Source organism: Triturus cristatus, chromosome 3_2 (assembly GCF_964204655.1).
Source record: "Triturus cristatus chromosome 3_2, aTriCri1.1, whole genome shotgun sequence".
NCBI classification, from domain to species: Eukaryota; Metazoa; Chordata; class Amphibia; order Caudata; family Salamandridae; genus Triturus; species Triturus cristatus.
Window position 1 is genome coordinate 779,754,239 of NC_140584.1, and position 18,087 is coordinate 779,772,325.

The following is an 18,087-nucleotide window of genomic DNA, read 5'->3' on the forward strand; positions in this document are numbered from 1 at the left end:
AATAATATGTATATATTTAGTCTAGAGACCAGCAGTTGTCTAGCCGAGGTGTGTCCAGCATAGGTCCAGGAGTCCAGATTCGTGTCAGATTTTCAGATATGCAAATAATGTTAATTTAAATGAAAAAGATTTAAATGGAAATCATTCTCATAATGTGCTGTTATCTTGATAGTCGGATTAATAGAGTAGTGTTGGGCGTACATTGGCCGCCACCACTCTAGGCCAGCAGTCTAGATCCAAAACATTGATGTTTCTGTTTTGACGTGATTAACAGAGGCCTTAATCAGGAGGGAGTAAGGGTTAATGAGATCATTAAGGCATTACTTTAGCTCTGAGTTGCTGTCCTACAAACTGTGCACATGTAGTGGAAAAACTATTTCAATTAATACGGGCAGAAATGATTAGTTCTGGCATCCAGCAAATAAATAGGTGGTATTGAGGTTAAGGTTCTTGTGCAGTTGTAGCTATAACCCCACTAAATATGATAGTTACACTATGACGTGTTTGGATGCTTTCTGTTACATACCTCAAACATATAGAGTGCAGTAAACATTCTCACATAACACATGATGCACAGACACAAACGTGGACAGAAGCACAGTGGTATGCAGATCAGTAGCTTCTGCAACCCTGCAAATTTACCTCCAGTAAGCAAATCCAACAATCTAGTTACACAAAGGAAAAACATCACAGTGAAAAGGGCAGCTAAATGGAGAGTGAAAGAGCTATAGATTCTTTTGTGATTCCACACAAACAGTTCCTTTGTTTGGGTTCCTGTACTGTTTTCACGGGTGAACGTATATAAGAGCTGCATGGATTGCTGCCAGAGAGCACAAGCAAATACATCGCCAGCGTAACACAAGCCAACATGGGGAAGGTAAGGCTGACCATCTGCTTCACATATAGCTTTTTTCAAACTGCAGTACTTTGTCTCAGATATTGTGCTGACCGAGGGGCGTACATTTAATACAAGGCAAGAAAAAAACAATTTTGCCAATCAATATAGTCTTAAACTGAAAATTGCCACCCTTTTTTTTAATTAAAGACCTGAATTGCAGAATGTTTGTCGTGGTTAGAGGTTTGGAAACTTGGGTTTGATGAACCAGTCTTTCGAATTTAGGGTACCAGTTTGCCTTTTTTTGTTATAGAGCATTTCACGGATGTCGAAATAAATATTTATGTGTTATTTGTTTGAAGATATGCAGTGTATCCCTTAATCTTGAACCATCTGTCCTCAAACCCAAGACTATGTATATCTAAATAAAATAGTCTAGGCAACAGGGGTAGGGTAGAAATTATACACACAAAGGGAAATAAATAAAACTGCCTGTTGACACACAGATGTCAGGCATCTTCTCTTTCATTTCACTGAGAGGGAGTCGGAAGCATCCACAAAAGGTGAAAAGGCTGGTATCTGAGGCCAGTTTCGTCTGGATAATGTACAATGACGTACACAACACTGCCACAGCTAACACTGAGTTCAACCCTCATTAGCTGTTTCGAGGGAGAGGCCCAGGGCTGTTTGACTGCATATTTTGAATTAACCTCTCACTGCAGGGCAGATTTGGTATTTACAGGAAAACAACCGCTTTGTGCAGCACTCAGTACCATAATCCCTGTACTTGTTGCAAGAAATAGATCCACTTGCTAATAATTCAACCTGTTTTATCAAATATTTCGGCACCGATTATGATGGGGCTGGTAACCCTGTTTTAAACACAAACGTTGTTTGCCCCAGAAAGTCATCATAATGTGTTTGCACCCACAGTTTGCAGCCGGTGAGATCAGATGCAAATCCTTCACAAGCGTAAACATGACAATTGTACGGTGTGTGCACCCCATAATGTGAAATAACTTGATCCATATGTGCCTTTTCCTCATTGCGCTGAGTGAAACATGGAATCGGGAGCAAATTAAGCACCCTTTATTTTGGGCACCATGCACTAATGTAAAGTGCCATGTGCATAATTTGCACCCATATTTTGCAGTCCCATCATGATTTGGACTCTATTCCCCAATTCACGCAAGAAGAACACATATTTAACAGTAGCATCCCACAGTATAAAAACTACCACACCATAGCTCCTTGAAAATAAATTGAAGGCAAAGTCACTAACTTGCCCTCTATATTCCGAAGCAATTGAACAATAGAAATGAGGTAACTGGCAGATAGTATAGACCTCAAGTACATGGGAGCACAGCACCGACATCAGATATTTGTATTATGGAATGTCAACTTTAACCTGACTTTACTGGCCCAAAATGCTTAAAGCATACATGTAGGGGAAAGAGACATTTAAATCTGCACTTCGTAGTAAATTTATACTCCGAAATGATGAATAGACAATATAAAGAGTTATGTATATAATTAATTTAGATTATTGTAATTATTAGCAAATTGAAGCTCTAATTCTTTTTAATTTAAAATGTTATTAAAATATTTTATCTCATAAAATATTTATCTTTTATATATGTATTTTAAAAGTTAAAGTATATATATATATATATATATATATATATATATATATATATATATATATATATATTACTTATGTCATGTGATCAAGGCCCTTCCGGGCTGAAACGTGTCATGGCTGTAAAGGTCGAGGGAACTACTGAATAAATCCTTGCTGGTTTACCTTGTGGTCTGTGCTTCGTTGCTGTCAAACCCTGTGCAAGCCTACGGAGTTCAAGAGAATATATTTATTTATATATATATTCTTGTAACTCGTCTCGTACACACTCCCATATACCAGGAAAAGACGATGCAGAACCAAAATGCTGGTGCTATTAATTTATTACGTGCCCTGCACCAACCGCCATGAAAAAAAATATATATATATATATGTATGTATGTATGTATGTACGTGTGTGTGTGTGTGTATACATATATATATATATATATATATATATATATATATATATATATATATATATATATATATATATATATATATTTTTTTTTTACAAATGTTCCCCAGATATGAGCCCGCACTCCTTAGCAGGTAGGTGTCACCACTTTTAATACAAAAACGGATTGCTTCTCACCCCCATTGTTGCCCCCTGGCCTGACGTGTTTCAGGGAATCCTTCCCTTTCCTCAGAGGCCAAACATGGACATCCAGTGTGCTGCTACAAACTCCCCTGCTTGCTTCCTTTCAAATGGCCTCAGGTGTGCCACTTTGGAGATCCGATTTTTCACATTGCCTGCTGGGATTTGTAGTCAAATGCACCAATCACGACCCTCCAGTGGGTTGGTTGTTCGTGTCTCTTTTCAGGGGCCAGTAATCGCTCTCCATTAAGCCCGGGTAAGACTCAGTCCGTTTGAAATTCAAAATACCTGCCACGCCGATCACGGAGACACAGTTTCTCCGCGCAGACCCCAAAACATTGCGTGGGCGGTGCGTTGCCTCCACGGCCTGGAAGCGTCAGGCCAGGGGGCTTTAAAGGGGGTGAGGAGCAACCCGTTTTTCTTAATAAAAGTGGCGACGCTTACCTGCCTAGGAGTGCGGCCTCATCTCTGGGGAACTTTTGGAAAAATACATTCACGGTGCTTCCAGGCCGTGGAGGCGACGCACCGCCCCTGGAATGTTTGGGGTCTGCGCGGAGAAACTGTATCTCCGTGATCTGCGTGGCAGGCAATGAAATTCAAACGGATTGAGTCCCACCCGGGCTTAATGGAGTGCTAACATTGGCCCCAAAAGAGACACGAGTTACCAACCCACTGGAGGGATGTAATTGGTGCAACAGACTACAAATCCCAGCAGGCAAAGTAAAAAAAAAGGATCAACCGAGTGGCACACCTGAGGCCTGTTAAAGGGAAGCTTGCAGAGGATATTGTAGCAGCACATGACAAGGTGGCTCGCGTGTGGCCTCTGAAGAAAGGGAAGGGTTCCCTGAAACGCGTCAGGCCAGGGGGCTTTAAAGGGGGTGAGAAGCAACCCATTTTTCGTAATAAAAGTGGCGACGCTTATCTGCCTAGGAGTGCGGCCCCATCTCTGGGGAACTTTTGGAAAAATACATTCACTGCGCTTCCAGGCCGTGGAGGCGACGCACTGCCCCTGGAATGTTTGGGGTCTGCGTGGAGAAACTGTATCTCCGTGATCTGCGTGGCTGGCAATGAAATTTAAACGGATTGAGTCCCACCCGGGCTTAATGGAGAGCTCACATTGGCCCCATAAGAGACACGAGTTACCAACCCACTGGAGGGATGTAATTGGTGCAACAGACTACAAATCCCAGCAGGCAAAGGAAAAAAAACGGATCAACCAAGTGGCACACCTGAGGCCTGTTAAGGGGAAGCTTGCAGAGGATATTGTAGCAGCACATGACAAGGTGGCTCGCGTGTGGCCTCTGAAGAAAGGGAAGGGTTCCCTGAAACGCGTCAGGCCAGGGGGCTTTAAAGGGGGTGAGAAGCAACCCGTTTTTCTTAATAAAAGTGGAGACGCTTACCTACCTAGGAGTGAGGCCTCATCTCTGGGGAACTTTTGGAAAAATATATATATATATATATATATATATATATATAGAGAGAGAAAACGCCTTCAGGTAACCAAATCCTTGGCAAAGACGAAGCGAACCCATTTTGAATTTGTGCCAGCGTTTATTTAGTGCCCAACACCAATGCCTCCATTACGCGTTTCAGCCCTTGTGGGGCCTTGATCACATGGCAACGTTTGAGGGCGTGAATGAAGTATTTAAAGTGCAAAAAACTCATTATCAATTGCATCAGGTGTGTAGTTTAAGCAATAGACATAGAAAACATACCCTGATCACACCACAACGTATTGGTTTATGCATGATAGATCAGAGGATAAAATCAATGTAAAATACATGATTTAAAATCACCGTAAAATACGGGAAATGGGGTAAGGAACAAATATCTACACAGATTATATATAAATATATAAATACATAAAAACTGATATATTACAGAATCCTCCACATATTAAAATAAAAATTAAAACATATGTGAATTCTCAAATATATAAAAAACACGAAATATGCCTATATAAATATAGATAAATAAATAAATAAATATCATATATAAATATTCGGATACCTGTTTGAAAAGATTAATTATTGATTATTAGTTACCTCAAGGATATTACATGTATTTATGTTCTGTGTAAGACATCTCAGATGTTAATAAACATTTCATCGGTAATAGGAGACAAATGCCAGTCATTCCCTCCATTACTGTCCTATTGCTGTATGTGCAAAGATGCAAAGATAAAACATCATAAATATGTGCAAACCGAGTGTGTATAAAAATGCTATAAAAAATGTCTAATCATTAAAAGACCATATAGGTCACGGGAGAAGGCAGCCTTATATGTTTGAATTTTAAAATTATTTAGAGACAGGTGAAAAAGTCTTCACTAGCGTTCAGTCCATTTGGTGTTTTGCAGTCCATGAGAATAATATGCCTTGTTTCCAATTTGCGCAGTAATGACTCTCGATTACCACCTCTTCTTAGGGGCGGGACTGTGTCTATGGCATAATACTTAAGGCCTGCTGGGTTTCTATTATGAACCTCATTGAAATGTCTGGCAACTGGGTACGCGGCGTCTCCATTGGTAATGGCTCGTAGGTGCTGGAGTATCCGCTTGTGCACCTGCAGCTTGGTACTACCCACGTAGCGCAGGCCACACGGACACTCCAGCACATACACCGCGTACTCAGTCTTACAAGTCAGTTTGTGCTGTATACGGACAGGACTTGTACTCAGGGGAGTAATGTATTCTGTTTTATTGACCCCATTCTTACAGGCTTTACATACTGAGCATTTAAAGAAACCTGTACTGCTATTTAGCCAGGAACTATTGGTTCTGATTTCTGGGCTACTAGATACTAGGCAATTGCTTAAAGACCTTGCCCTCCTATATGTGATGCTAGGGGATCGCGGTAATTGGCTCCCCAATACCGGATCATTCACAATCAATGCCCAGTTTTTCTTTATGATCTTGCGGATAGTCTGATGTTGGCTATTATACGTCAGAATCAATCTTGACTCATTGTGCTCATCAGAAACCAATTTCTTTCTGCCTGAGAGTGCAAGTGCCCTGCCAGGTTCATTGGCTTTGCATATGGCCTTATTAATGAGTTCCATAGGGTAACCTCTACTCAAAAACCTAGTCTTACACTCTCTTTGTGCAATACTACAGTCCATGTCATTACTACAAATTCTTCTTATACGAAGCATTTCCCCGTATGGAATACTTCTAATCACATGTGCCGGGTGATGACTAGTGGCGTGTAATATAGCGTTACCCGCCGTGGGTTTTCTAAACAGTCTAGTCTGAAGTGTATTGGAACAAACCCGAATTTCAACATCCAAGAAACAAATAGATGTATCCCTTATTTGCCCGGAGAAGCCAAGGTTCAATTCATTGTTATTTAGATTGTCTATAAATTGTTTAGCTTCACTTTCTGGTCCATTCCAAATTATTAAAAGGTCATCAATATACCTATACCACTTTACAATGTTTTCAGACATGATTTTGGAGTACGTGGGTATGAGGACATGTTCCTCCCAGTACCCCAAATGTAGGCAAGCATAGCTAGGGGAGAAACATGCCCCCATAGCCACGCCCCTCACCTGCTGGAATACTTGGTTAGAAAACAGGAAAAAGTTGTTCTCAAGACACATGTTAATCATTGATAGTAACATTCTGTTATGTTCATGAAAATGGATGAGTCTCAGATTAAGGTAGTATTCTATGGCTTTCATTCCATCCCTGTGATGAATACTGGTATATAGGGAGGATACATCTAAGGAGATAAGAAGGTACCCTGGTTGCCACACTAAACCCTCTATTTTCTTCAATAGATCACCAGTATCTAGAATGTACGATGGAAGTCTTTTTACAAATTCCTGCAGAAAAAAATCAACATATTTACTAGTGTTTTCCATGATGTTGTTACAGGCGGAAATGATGAGACGGCCAGGTGGTTTCACGCTATTCTTGTGAATTTTATATATCTCCAATTGACTTCTCTTAACATCCAGTCAAGAGAGACACGCATTCCGTTGGTGCTCAATTAATGATGTCCTAAATATGGGATGGGGCATTGGTTATAAATAATATTACTGTGTTATGTAGATAATTTTGATTGTACTATCTAATTAAAATAGTATAAAGTCAAATTTTATTTGAGAACAACTGGCATTACGTATTCTAGTATGGGCAAGTCCACTTGGGCTTTATGTTATTTGAAGTAGGTTTAATTTGCCCTTTTGTTGATTTAGCTTTTTTGTGAATGGGAGGTTTAAGAAGGATGATGTACTTATCATGTATTGATTATATGTTTCTTGCTTATTTACCCTTCACAAAATTGTGGTTCGCATGAGTCATGAATTATAGCTTTCAAGTATAAGGCCATTGGACGAGGATTTGCCATGCCCATTTACATTTAGGCAAGATTAAAAAGCTATTCAACATTACACACATCATACCTTTGTTACACTCCAAGATGGCTGACATATGAGAAGATCAATGTTGGTACTTTTGTCCTTCTGTGATGTTATTCACATTGAAGTGTATTTATGCGTTTTTCTGGGAAACAATGTTTAACTGTGATCAAGTAGTTAGTAATGCCCAAATGTGTTGGGTGTTTTGTACTGCATGGTGCTTTCCACACGAAATGTGAAGTAAATGGAGTATTAATTCAGCGGAGTGTGTGTCTCTCTTAACTGGGTGTTCAGAGAGGTGAGTTAGAGATTAGCTGCTCCTCATCCACACCAATGTTGTGCTGGCCTTTCTTTAGGTCTGATCTAGAATATCTGTACCACTGATGTGCGTCCTTTTTTACTGTAATAACTTTAGAAGTAATGTTTGTGAATTGCAATGGGCTTACTCTTTGGTGTGTGGGTGTCTGTCCACCCATAAAGCCCTCCTTATCTCTCGCTAAATCTCTCCTTACACCTATTTGTGAATTGCATGTTGTAATAAGTAAGTAGTACTTCAAAATACAGTCTGTGAATAAAGCCCATAGTGTAGACATGTATATCTTGCCAATAGGTGTATAAACTCATTGAGCTCACTTACACATTTCCTTTTTATACTGCAGATTATCTTCTATGAGGATCGAAACTTTCAGGGCCGCTCTTATGAGTGCAGCACCGACTCTTCAGACCTTTCCTCCTACTTCAGTCGGTGCAACTCCATCCGTGTGGAAAGTGGACCATGGGTTCTATATGAGCGGCCCAATTATATGGGCTACCAGTACATTCTAAGACGAGGAGAATACCCTGACTTCCAGCGGTGGATGGGCTACAACGACACCATTCGTTCCTGCCGATATATCTTACCAGTAAGTTCTTCTTCTGTAGAACTAGAGCTGGACTAGCCATTTATCTCATTAGGCATTTCCCAGGGGCTGGAGCCATTGGAGAACAGTTTTTAAAGACTCACTGCTGCGGCTGGAGCTGCTCTCAGTTTCCACGGCTCTCCTTGGTTTATTCTCAAGCATATCAGAAGTACAAGGGAGAGAAAAAGAGACATAGAGACATAAAGAGAGGGAGAGAGAGAGAGATGGGTCATAGAAATAGAGATGAGGCAAAGTGACAGAAGGGGAGAGAGATGGGATAGAGAAGAGAAGAGAAATAGTGTGAGAGACATAGTGTGGTTGGATGGAAAAGGTATTTTGTCAGAGAGAGGGGAGGAATGTTAGTGGGCTGTTTTGCCAGGCTGCTTTTGGTTCCTAGTCGAACTTGGTAATAGAGACAATTAATGTACATGTAAGACAGATGACAACACCTGTTTTAATACACATTTGTACTGCCATCTGAACAGTGTCGGTTCGGCAAAGAAAGTCTTCTGCCAGCCCATCTAAAAATGAGGAAGATTTACTCTAACTTGAATCATCTCAACAGTAGCAGCTGTAGTCATCTCTTTGCTGCTTGCACTGAAAAACAATGCATAATCATATGAGCTTAATGATTTCCCCACTGCCAAAACACTAGGCAAACCCCTAAACCTACGAATTAGGTCACAGTGTAGTCACCATGCAGAGGGAAGAAGTAGGGTGGTTGGCATACAAAAAGCTAAATACATGCCATATCATGATGCCATTCAGTGCACAGATGGGGATCTGTCCATTTGTGTTTTTTACAATAGTGCTATACCTGTACCACATATATAATCTCTGAAAATCATGCAGTTAATGTCTGGGCTGCATACAATACAGTTTGGAAATATTGAGGGTTGTATCATGTGTAAATGGGTTTCTGGAAATCCATTGCTTAAAGCTCATGTATCTCTATATTTCTCTGTGTGAGTGCATGCGGTGCTGTATTTGGTTGCATCTCTCTGTTTACAAGCAGTGGTGTCTGCAGTTTATGTTCTAACTCGTAAACATTTGAGTAAAATATATACACTGTAGACAGAGTATTCAAGAAAAAATGAAAACACTATGTACTGTGTGAGGGAGCAGTGCAGCTCATGGTATGACCCTAAGAGGTTAATACTGCTTATTACTGTATGTGCAGTACACAGGCCAATTTTGGTAAAAACAAACACACAGTGCCCGTCTGCGTCTGCACTCCAGACGGACCAGTATCATGATATGACCACAGGATTAGTTACCACAGTCAACTAGAACAAGCCTAAGACATCCTTGCCAAACCTGTCCTACAGCAAAATAAGAAGGCAAAGACACAATGCCCGTGACTTGGAAAAACAAGCATCAGTACAGCCAATAGATCTGGTGTTGGCCTCCAGCCTTTTGACAATTCTTGTTTTGTTTTGTCAGGTTTTTGCAAAACTTTATTGTTCAGGAAGCTGCTGGTCCCTTATGAATTTAAACAAAAACATTGAAAAAAGGCAAAAATGTTGTGTTTGGGCTTAAAAAAAAGCATAGTACTCCCTGGCACTAAATTAACTACTTTGTGGGTTGATGTGCTCCTCCTGAAAGGGCAACAAACCATAACTTATTGTGAAGTCAGTAAATGGCTGAAATGGGCCAACACATTGCACCTTGATGCATGATGGAGTGGGTGGAAGAAAATTGAGAATGACAGAACCACAGACTAATTGACAAAATTTGGCCGAAAACCACTCTATGTAACTATGCTATACACATAATTTGAGTAAAATTAAAAGGTCTCAGCTAACACAGACTTAATAAAGCAAGAAGGCCTCCTGCCTTCAAAAAAGATGGTGAGAAAGAAAGAGGGAAAGAAGGAAAATGAAGGAAAGAAGGAAAAGTAGGACAAAAGAAACGAAGAACAAAGGAATGAAAGAAAAAGAGGAAGAAACAAACATAGAAGGAAAGTAAGAAAAAGAGGCAGAAACACCCCAACAAGAAAACAAAGAAACTGAAACAAAGGCGGGAAGAAACAAGAAAGAGGCAAAGAAGAAAAAAAGACCGAAGAAAGATAGAAGGAAAGAAGAAAAAAAGAGAAAGAAGGACAAAAAGAGTTTATGTCAGCTGCTGGGATGGTGTGAAAAAACAGCAGTCAGATAAACACAGACCACTTCAAAAAAAAATGTACAGCATTAGAAGGAGAGAGGAAAAGATAAAGATAGAATGTGCCCTGCGCTCTCATCTGGTAGAAAGTGTCCTGCTATCAAATCAGACTCTGCAAACAAAGGCAACACTAAAGTATAATATAGAAGAAACAAAAACACTGGCATCTAAGGGAACTACCTTTTGTACAATGCAGTGATGTGATGTAAGCTAGTGGCTGGATTAGGCTGACCCATTGCCTCATGTTGTATGCTCTAGTGGGAGGAAGCAAAATGTGAACAGACCACTGGATGAAAGAACAAGGTTGAAACACCTTTATCTAAGTATCTTATACATATAGTTTTAATAAAATCAAAAGGTCTTGGGTAACACCAGACCTAAAAACAGCTGCCCATTCATTGCCCATAGAAGTGAATGGGATAAACCTCCAAATTGTGGGGTTTATCAGACGAAACTGCTGTAATGATTAAAATATGCTTACAAGCAGTGCCTGATGACTAAGAAAAGCTCACTGACTATATGGAGGGCCCCCGATGTGGTGGTTGGGAGGAGGTTTTCACAGAAACAGTCCAAAAACTTTGTCCGTAGGCAGCCTGGTGCCAAACCTGGATCAGGATGTGAACTCCTCAATCAGAGATTCACTCACAGTGGTCAGATAGACCATCAGTGGGTCCGATAGAACGCCAGTGTCCCAGAACATCGAGATACTGATGGTCTATCGGACCGCCGACCAGTGAGTACATTCAGGGCACGAGTCGGGGGTACACGTGGGTGGACGGCGTCCACCCACCTTTTCACAGGGTGGATGCCGTCCACCCTGTCAAGAAGTAGGGCCCCAGTGAAAAAGATGCTGAATTCGTCCCTGTGTAATTTCCAAACACCGGAACACTTTCAGCAGCGCCTGCACGTTATCTGCTCTCGATCGCAGGCGGGGTCGGGGCTCTCTTATTTCTGACCCCTGCTGGTCCCATAACAAAAGCCGAATCTGAGGGGTCATCAGGCCTCCTTTTGTTCAAGTCTCCTGGCTGGCAGCAGTCAGGAGCCTCACACCTAGATGCAAAGGCAGCAGAGGGGAAACATAGGTTAATACTTCATACATATTTAAGAAAGGCAGCTTTTCACTTTTTTCAGGCTGTGTTTAGGAGATACTGTAAGAACCTTAGATGTGTTGATCTTTCCCAGTATTTTCACAAAATTAATAGCATTTATATAGCGCTTACTACCCCTGAGGAGGTGATGCAATAATTTAAATATCACTATTTTTTCTTTTAAAGCACTATGAGTAGCGGAAGCTTTATGCTGACAAATACAACATTGGTTTATGTGTAGCTTACAAAAGAGTGAATCTTCTGCCTAAATCAGGAGGGTTTTGTATGTATACTCAAAATGTGCTCAAATGTACTCATAATAGACCTGCTAAACTTATATTTGATGGCTTAAGATCTGATGCCACTTCTTGTGATGCCAGATCCTGTGATGTCACGCGCTGTGATGACACTTGCATACTGATTAGTTAGGTTAGTCCCCCCACTTCTTTTTTTGGACTTGTGCCCTGAGTACATTCATATTATTGCGCACCTCTGGTGGCACTGTGATTCACTCGCGGAAATCCTCCAAATCCTACATTTGAGTTTGTTGCTCCTTGAGCATGCTTGAATTACCCACCAGGAACTGTCCTGTGAGTATTACTCTATTTTGCAGCGCACTTTTATGGTGGCACGGATTCATTTTATGCAGGGATTCACCTCCTTGGTCCTCATCTGCTTCATATTCCCCCGGTCACCCCCAGTCCTGATGAGACCCTGTTATACTTCCACAGGGACGAAACTCTATTGATATCTGTGAGGACAGACCATTTTTTTTAAATAACACTACGTGAACCTTCATTAACCCCTTCGACGCTCATGACGGAACGGTTCCGTCATGAGCGTCGGTTGCGCTGTGCTCATGACGGAACCGTTCCGTCATGACCACGCCCGCGCAAGCAACGGTCAGCACCGCGGGGGAATCCGCCCCGCATGGAAGGGGTTAACGTTACTGTGTGCTCCAAAAAGTAATGTTGTTTATGGCTGTCTGTTATTACCAATGCACCTGTACTACACGCACTGTTTCCACAACCTTTGCCTGGTTATGATATTTCACTTGGGGTATTGTGCAATTGTCAACGATTTTTACAACTCTGCTTATTGAATTGCATTTTCTTGCATAATTAAAATCAATTCAAACTAATTGAAAATAACCCTTTCATGGTGGTGTCCTTAGATTCCTCTTTAGATTAAATCATGACATTTGTTTTGCTGTCTTATTGTATACTTTATATATGAGTTCAATAAATTGAGTTAAGCATATGTTTAGGAAAAACGGCAATATAAACAGTAGAAGCAAGCACATGTAATTGCAGTTTAGAGTGTTCACTATAATATGATTTTTCCACTCTTGAGCCTAATAATCAATTTCTCTGTACCGTTCTCAATTGTTTCTGCTGTGTTTCATTTTAAATTAATTTATTTACAATCAATGATCCATAGTTTTGATTCTGTTTCTCAAAGAACACAACCTTGGGCTATTTTTCTGCCAAAATGAGTATTACAGCAATATAACTAGCAGCTGGGGGTTAAATATGCACTCCGTGCAACCTTCACATAACCCTGTTCCTGTCTGTTTCATCTCACAGTATCGAGGCACGTTCAGAATCCAGATCTACGAGAGAGAGGACTTCAGAGGGCAGATGATGGAGTTCACTGAGGATTGTCCTGATCTACATGAAGAATTCAAATACCATGAAATCCACTCCTGCACCGTGCTTGAGGGATACTGGATCTTTTATGAGCAGCCAAACTTCAAGGGGCGACAGTACTTCCTTAGACCCGGGGAGTACAAAAGATACAGTGACTGGGGATCCATGAACAGCAAAGTTGGCTCCCTTAGAAAAATGGAATTCCACTAAAGTTATTAACATTTAAATCTGTTTCAAAGAGCTTTTAATAAAATGTATTCATTCACAGCATTGCTTCTTTCTTATCACCGATAAAACTCCATTACTGCGTGTCCAGACACAACATTTGGAAACTGTCTCATGAGTTCAAGAAATTATTTCAATAGCTGTCAGTGATCTTAGAATATATTTTCATATTATTTTCAATAAGTAGCCAAGCACTCAATAAATCTCACCAATATTTCTGACCCCAAATGATTGTGAAATAAAACTGCTATAGTAATGCAGGGTGCTGTATACCATATCCCCAGTAAGTGTTTCCTGTCCATTCGGTTATGAGTATGCCTCCTGTCAGAACTGGGGATCTCTAGTTGGCTGAGGTAGGTACATTAGGCCAAATGGGGACCCTTGCTTCTAAGTCAGGGAAAGGAAGGACACCTTCTCAGATAGCCCCTGCTCACCCCCTCGGTAGCTTGGCATGAGCAGCCAGGCTTATCTTCAAGGCAAGTGTGTAAAGTATTTGCAACCACGCTCTCAGCAACCCAATGATGACACCACAAATGGACTCCACACGGGTTTTATAAAAACAAGTATATGTTTATATAAAAAGATATACAATGAGACCATACGATATAGATCCAACATATGCATATTTGCAATATTCCTCCTGGCCGGTTATTAGGCCAGCCAGCCCTTGTAGGGTCTGGCGATATTAATGAGCAAAACTAGATGATCCAATGCAGTCCTAATGCAATGCTATGCAGTTCGTAATGCAAGAATCAGGCACTTTGCAATGTAAAAATAATGCAGTTCGTTATGCAACAATCAAGCAGTTCGTAATGCCAAAATAATACAATGCGTAACGCAACAATCAGGCAGTTCGTAATGCAGAAATAATGCAACGCGTGGTGCAACAATCAGGTAGTTCATAATGTAGAAATAACAATCAGGTAGTATGTAATGCAGAAATAATGCAATGCGTAATACACTCCAGCACCATTCACGTTGCTTTAGACGGTCTCTCCGCCACTCGTACTGACTCGCGGTTAGCTTCTGCCAACATATGCCCCCAACACGGGTATGGTGTAAACCAAAGTGCAGCTCCGCACTCCCGCCCCAGTACTGCTACTCCTCGGCAAGTACGGGCCGCGGTACGAGCTGAAGTAGAGGCTCACGCTGCAAGAATTGGAGAGGCCGAGAGCGTCTCTCTCTGAGCCCACATCCCACCCCAGGCGGCGACAGACGTTACCTGGGGAGTGCGACCTCGCTCTTCTCTCCTGTTTTCGCGACTTGGGCCTCTGATGCGACTTGTGGATTCCGGGCAGTGGTGATAAAGAAGATCCCAGGCTGCAACAGGGCACACGCACACAGCGTCGCTGATACTCCCTTGAGTTCCGAGTGCACACGATCACAGGGCAATACTCACGAAGGTCTCAGGCTGCAAGAAGCACACGCACACAGCGTCGCTGAGACTCACTTGAGTTCCGAGTGCACACGATCACAGGGCAATACTCACGAAGGTCTCAGGCTGCAAGAAGCACAAGCACACAGTGGCGTTGAGACTCACTTGAATTCCGGGTACACACGATCACAGGGCAATCCTCGCGAACGTCTTAGTCTCCAAGAAGCACACGCACACAGCATCCCTCAGACTCACTTCGACTCCGGGTGTGCACGATAACAGGGCAATCCTCGCGAAGATCTCAGGCTGCACAAAGCACACGCACACAACCTCGCTGAGACACACTTGGACTCCAGGTGTGCATGAAAACAGGACAATCCTCACAAAGGTCTCAGGCTGCACAAAGCACACGCAAACAGTGTTGCTGAGACTCACTTGGACTCCAGGTGCACATGATCACAGGACAATCCTCACGAAGGGCTCAGGCTGCCTGCAGCACACGCACACAGCGTTGCTGAGAATCGCTTGGACTCCAGGTGCACACGATCACAGGACATCCTGAGGAAGGGGTCAGGCTGCACGAAGCACACGCACACAGCATCGCTGAGACTTGCTTGGACTCCAGGTGCCCACGATCACTAGACAATTCATACGAGAGTCTCAGGCTGCAAAAAGCAAATGCACAAAGCGTCGCTCAGACACACCTGGAAACATTTGTGCTCCTGAATTTTCACAACAGGGAGCCAGCTCTCCTCGAGCCCTTGGGGACAAGTTACTTCAGGACACAGCACACAGCAAGGTCCTTTCAAGCAGGGGGACACAGCACACAGCAAAGTCCCTTAGCCTCTGCTTGGTTAAATCAGCAAACTGCAGGCCAGCCCCAGAACACACAGCAAGGGTCAGTCCTTTCCTTCAGTGTCTTCAGCTGTTTCTTCCATGGGAGTTCTCATCACTAAGGTGGAAAAATCTGAACAGACCATCAACATTGGCGTGTTCTGTTCCAGGACGGTGTTTCACTGTGAAGTCCGTTCCCTGTAGGGAGATGGACCACCTCAACAGTTTTGGGTTCTCACCCCTCATCTGCTTCAACCATATGAGGGGCCTGTGGTGTGTCTGAACCAGGAAGCGAGTCCCAAAACAAGTAAGGCTTCAGCTTCTTCAGTGCCCAGAGCACAGCAAAAGCCTCGCTCTCAATTGCACTCCACCTCTGTTCCCTGGGAAGTAGCCTCCTACTAATGAAAGCTACGGGTTGGTCCAAGCCCTCGTCGTTCAATTGTGAGAGTACTGCTCCCACACCATGGTCTGAAGCATCTGTCTGCACCACAAGCTCTTTGGAGAAATCAGGCACCTTGAGCACGGGTGTCGTGCACATGGCAGTTTTCAGGGCATCAAAAGCAGTCTGGCAGGCATCAGTCCAGATCACCTACTTGGGCTGTTTCTTTGCAGCAATGGTGCCATACCCATTCACAAACCGTCTGTAATACCCAGCGAGTCCTAAAAAGGCCTTTACTCCTGTCTGGGTCTTGGGGGTTCCCAAGCCAGAATGGTGTCAATTTTTGCCTGTAGGGGTGCCGCTCCCTACCTGGTGTCCTAAGTACGCCACAGAACCCTGCCCTATCTGGCACTTACTCTGCTTGATAGTCAGGCCTGCCCAATGCAAGGCCTTCAACACTTCACAGAGGTGTCGCAAATGTTCCTCCAACTGGAGCTGAACACAACAATGTAGTTTACGTATGCGGCACTGAATTCCTCCAGCCCACTCAGCACCTGGTTAACCAGTCTCTGGAAGGTGGCAGGGGCGTTCTTCAACCCAAAGGGCATAACTCTGAAGTGGTAGTGCACCTCTGGCGTTAAGAATGCTGACCTCTCTTTGGCCCATTCGGTCAAGGCAATCTGCCAGTACCCAGATGTCAAGTCAAATGTACTGAGGTACCGGGCAGCTCCCAGCCGATCCATGAGCTCATCAGCTTTGGGGATGGAGTGAGCGTCAGTCTTGGTGACCTCATTCAGCCCACGGTAATCCACATAGAACCGGAGTTCTGGGGTGGCACCTGGTGCAACAGCTTGTGGCAAAAGGACCACTGGGCTAGCCCAGGGGCTGCTGGATGGCTCAATCACCCCTAGTGCCAGCATCTTGGAAACCTCCTCCTTGATGTTGGCCCTGACCTTATCAGCTACTCTGTAAAATCTTTTGTTTTACAGGGAGACTCTCTCCAGTGTCCACATTATGGATACACCAATGGGTGACTCCTGGGGTCAGGGAGAACAGGGAGGCGAACTGACCCACTACCTGGTGACAGTCCCTCTGCTGTTCCGGGGTAAGGGTAGGCGAGAGGTTCACCCCATCCACTGACCCATCCTTCTCCTTGGCTGACAGGAAAACAGGTAGAGGTTCACTCTCCTCTTTCGCCCCGTAATCTGTAGCCAAGAGCATGGTGACATCAGACCTCTCAAAGGGTGGTTTGAGGCGGTTCACATGGAGGAACCTGATAGACCGCGAGTCAACCAGGTAGGTTACTTCGCTCCTGCGCTCCACCACCTCATAAGGCCCAGTCCACTTGTCCTGGAGCACGCAAGGCTCCACTGGAGCCATCACCTACACTTTTTGCCCAGGTTGAAACTCGACCAGAGTGGCATTATGGTCATTCCACCGTTTCATTTCTTCCTGGCTGGTTTCCAGGTTCGCCCGAGCGAGTTGCCTGAAACGCCTAGTTTGGTTCCTGAAGGCCAGCATGTAGCTATATACATCCTGGGGGGGTTTACTAGTAGTCTTCTCCCAGCCCTCCTTCACCAAACTCAATGGTCCTCTTACAGGATGCCCATACAGGAGCTCAAAGGGACTGAACCCTACACCTCATGGGTTCCTCAAGACCCTTAATCATGCCCTTCGGGGTCCAGTTATATCTCTCAACCAGACCGTTAGCCTGGGGGTGGTAAGGCATGGTGAACTTATAGGTTACACTGCAGTCATTCCACAGAGATTTCATATACCTAGATATGAAATTAGTACCCCTGTTGGACATCACCTCTCTGGGGAACCCCGCGCTGGAGAAACTCCCCATCAGTGCATGGCCCACCACTGGGGCTGTCACCATCCGGAGAGGGATGGCTTCCGGGTACCGGGTGGCATGGTCCACCAACACCAGGATGAACCTGTTGCCCATGACCGTCTTGGGATCCAGAGGCCCCACAATGTCAATGCTCAGCCTTTCAAAGGGGGTGCTGACTACAAGGAAAGGTTAGAGGGGAGCCTTGCGCTTCCTTCCACTCTTACCACT

At 43.4% G+C, this 18,087-nt stretch overlaps 1 protein-coding gene across 1 annotated transcript; it reads left to right on the top strand.

The window, feature by feature from the left end:
- The first annotated feature begins 834 nt into the window (after window positions 1–834).
- Window positions 835–13,474, top strand: LOC146858107 (gamma-crystallin M2-like). Its single transcript, XM_085646880.1, has 3 exons — window positions 835–877; window positions 8,073–8,315; window positions 13,147–13,474. The coding sequence occupies exons 1-3, from the start codon at window positions 869–871 to the stop codon at window positions 13,417–13,419; spliced, it is 525 nt and encodes a 174-aa protein (XP_085503006.1). The 5' UTR covers window positions 835–868; the 3' UTR covers window positions 13,420–13,474.
- Window positions 13,475–18,087: the final 4,613 nt, after the last annotated feature.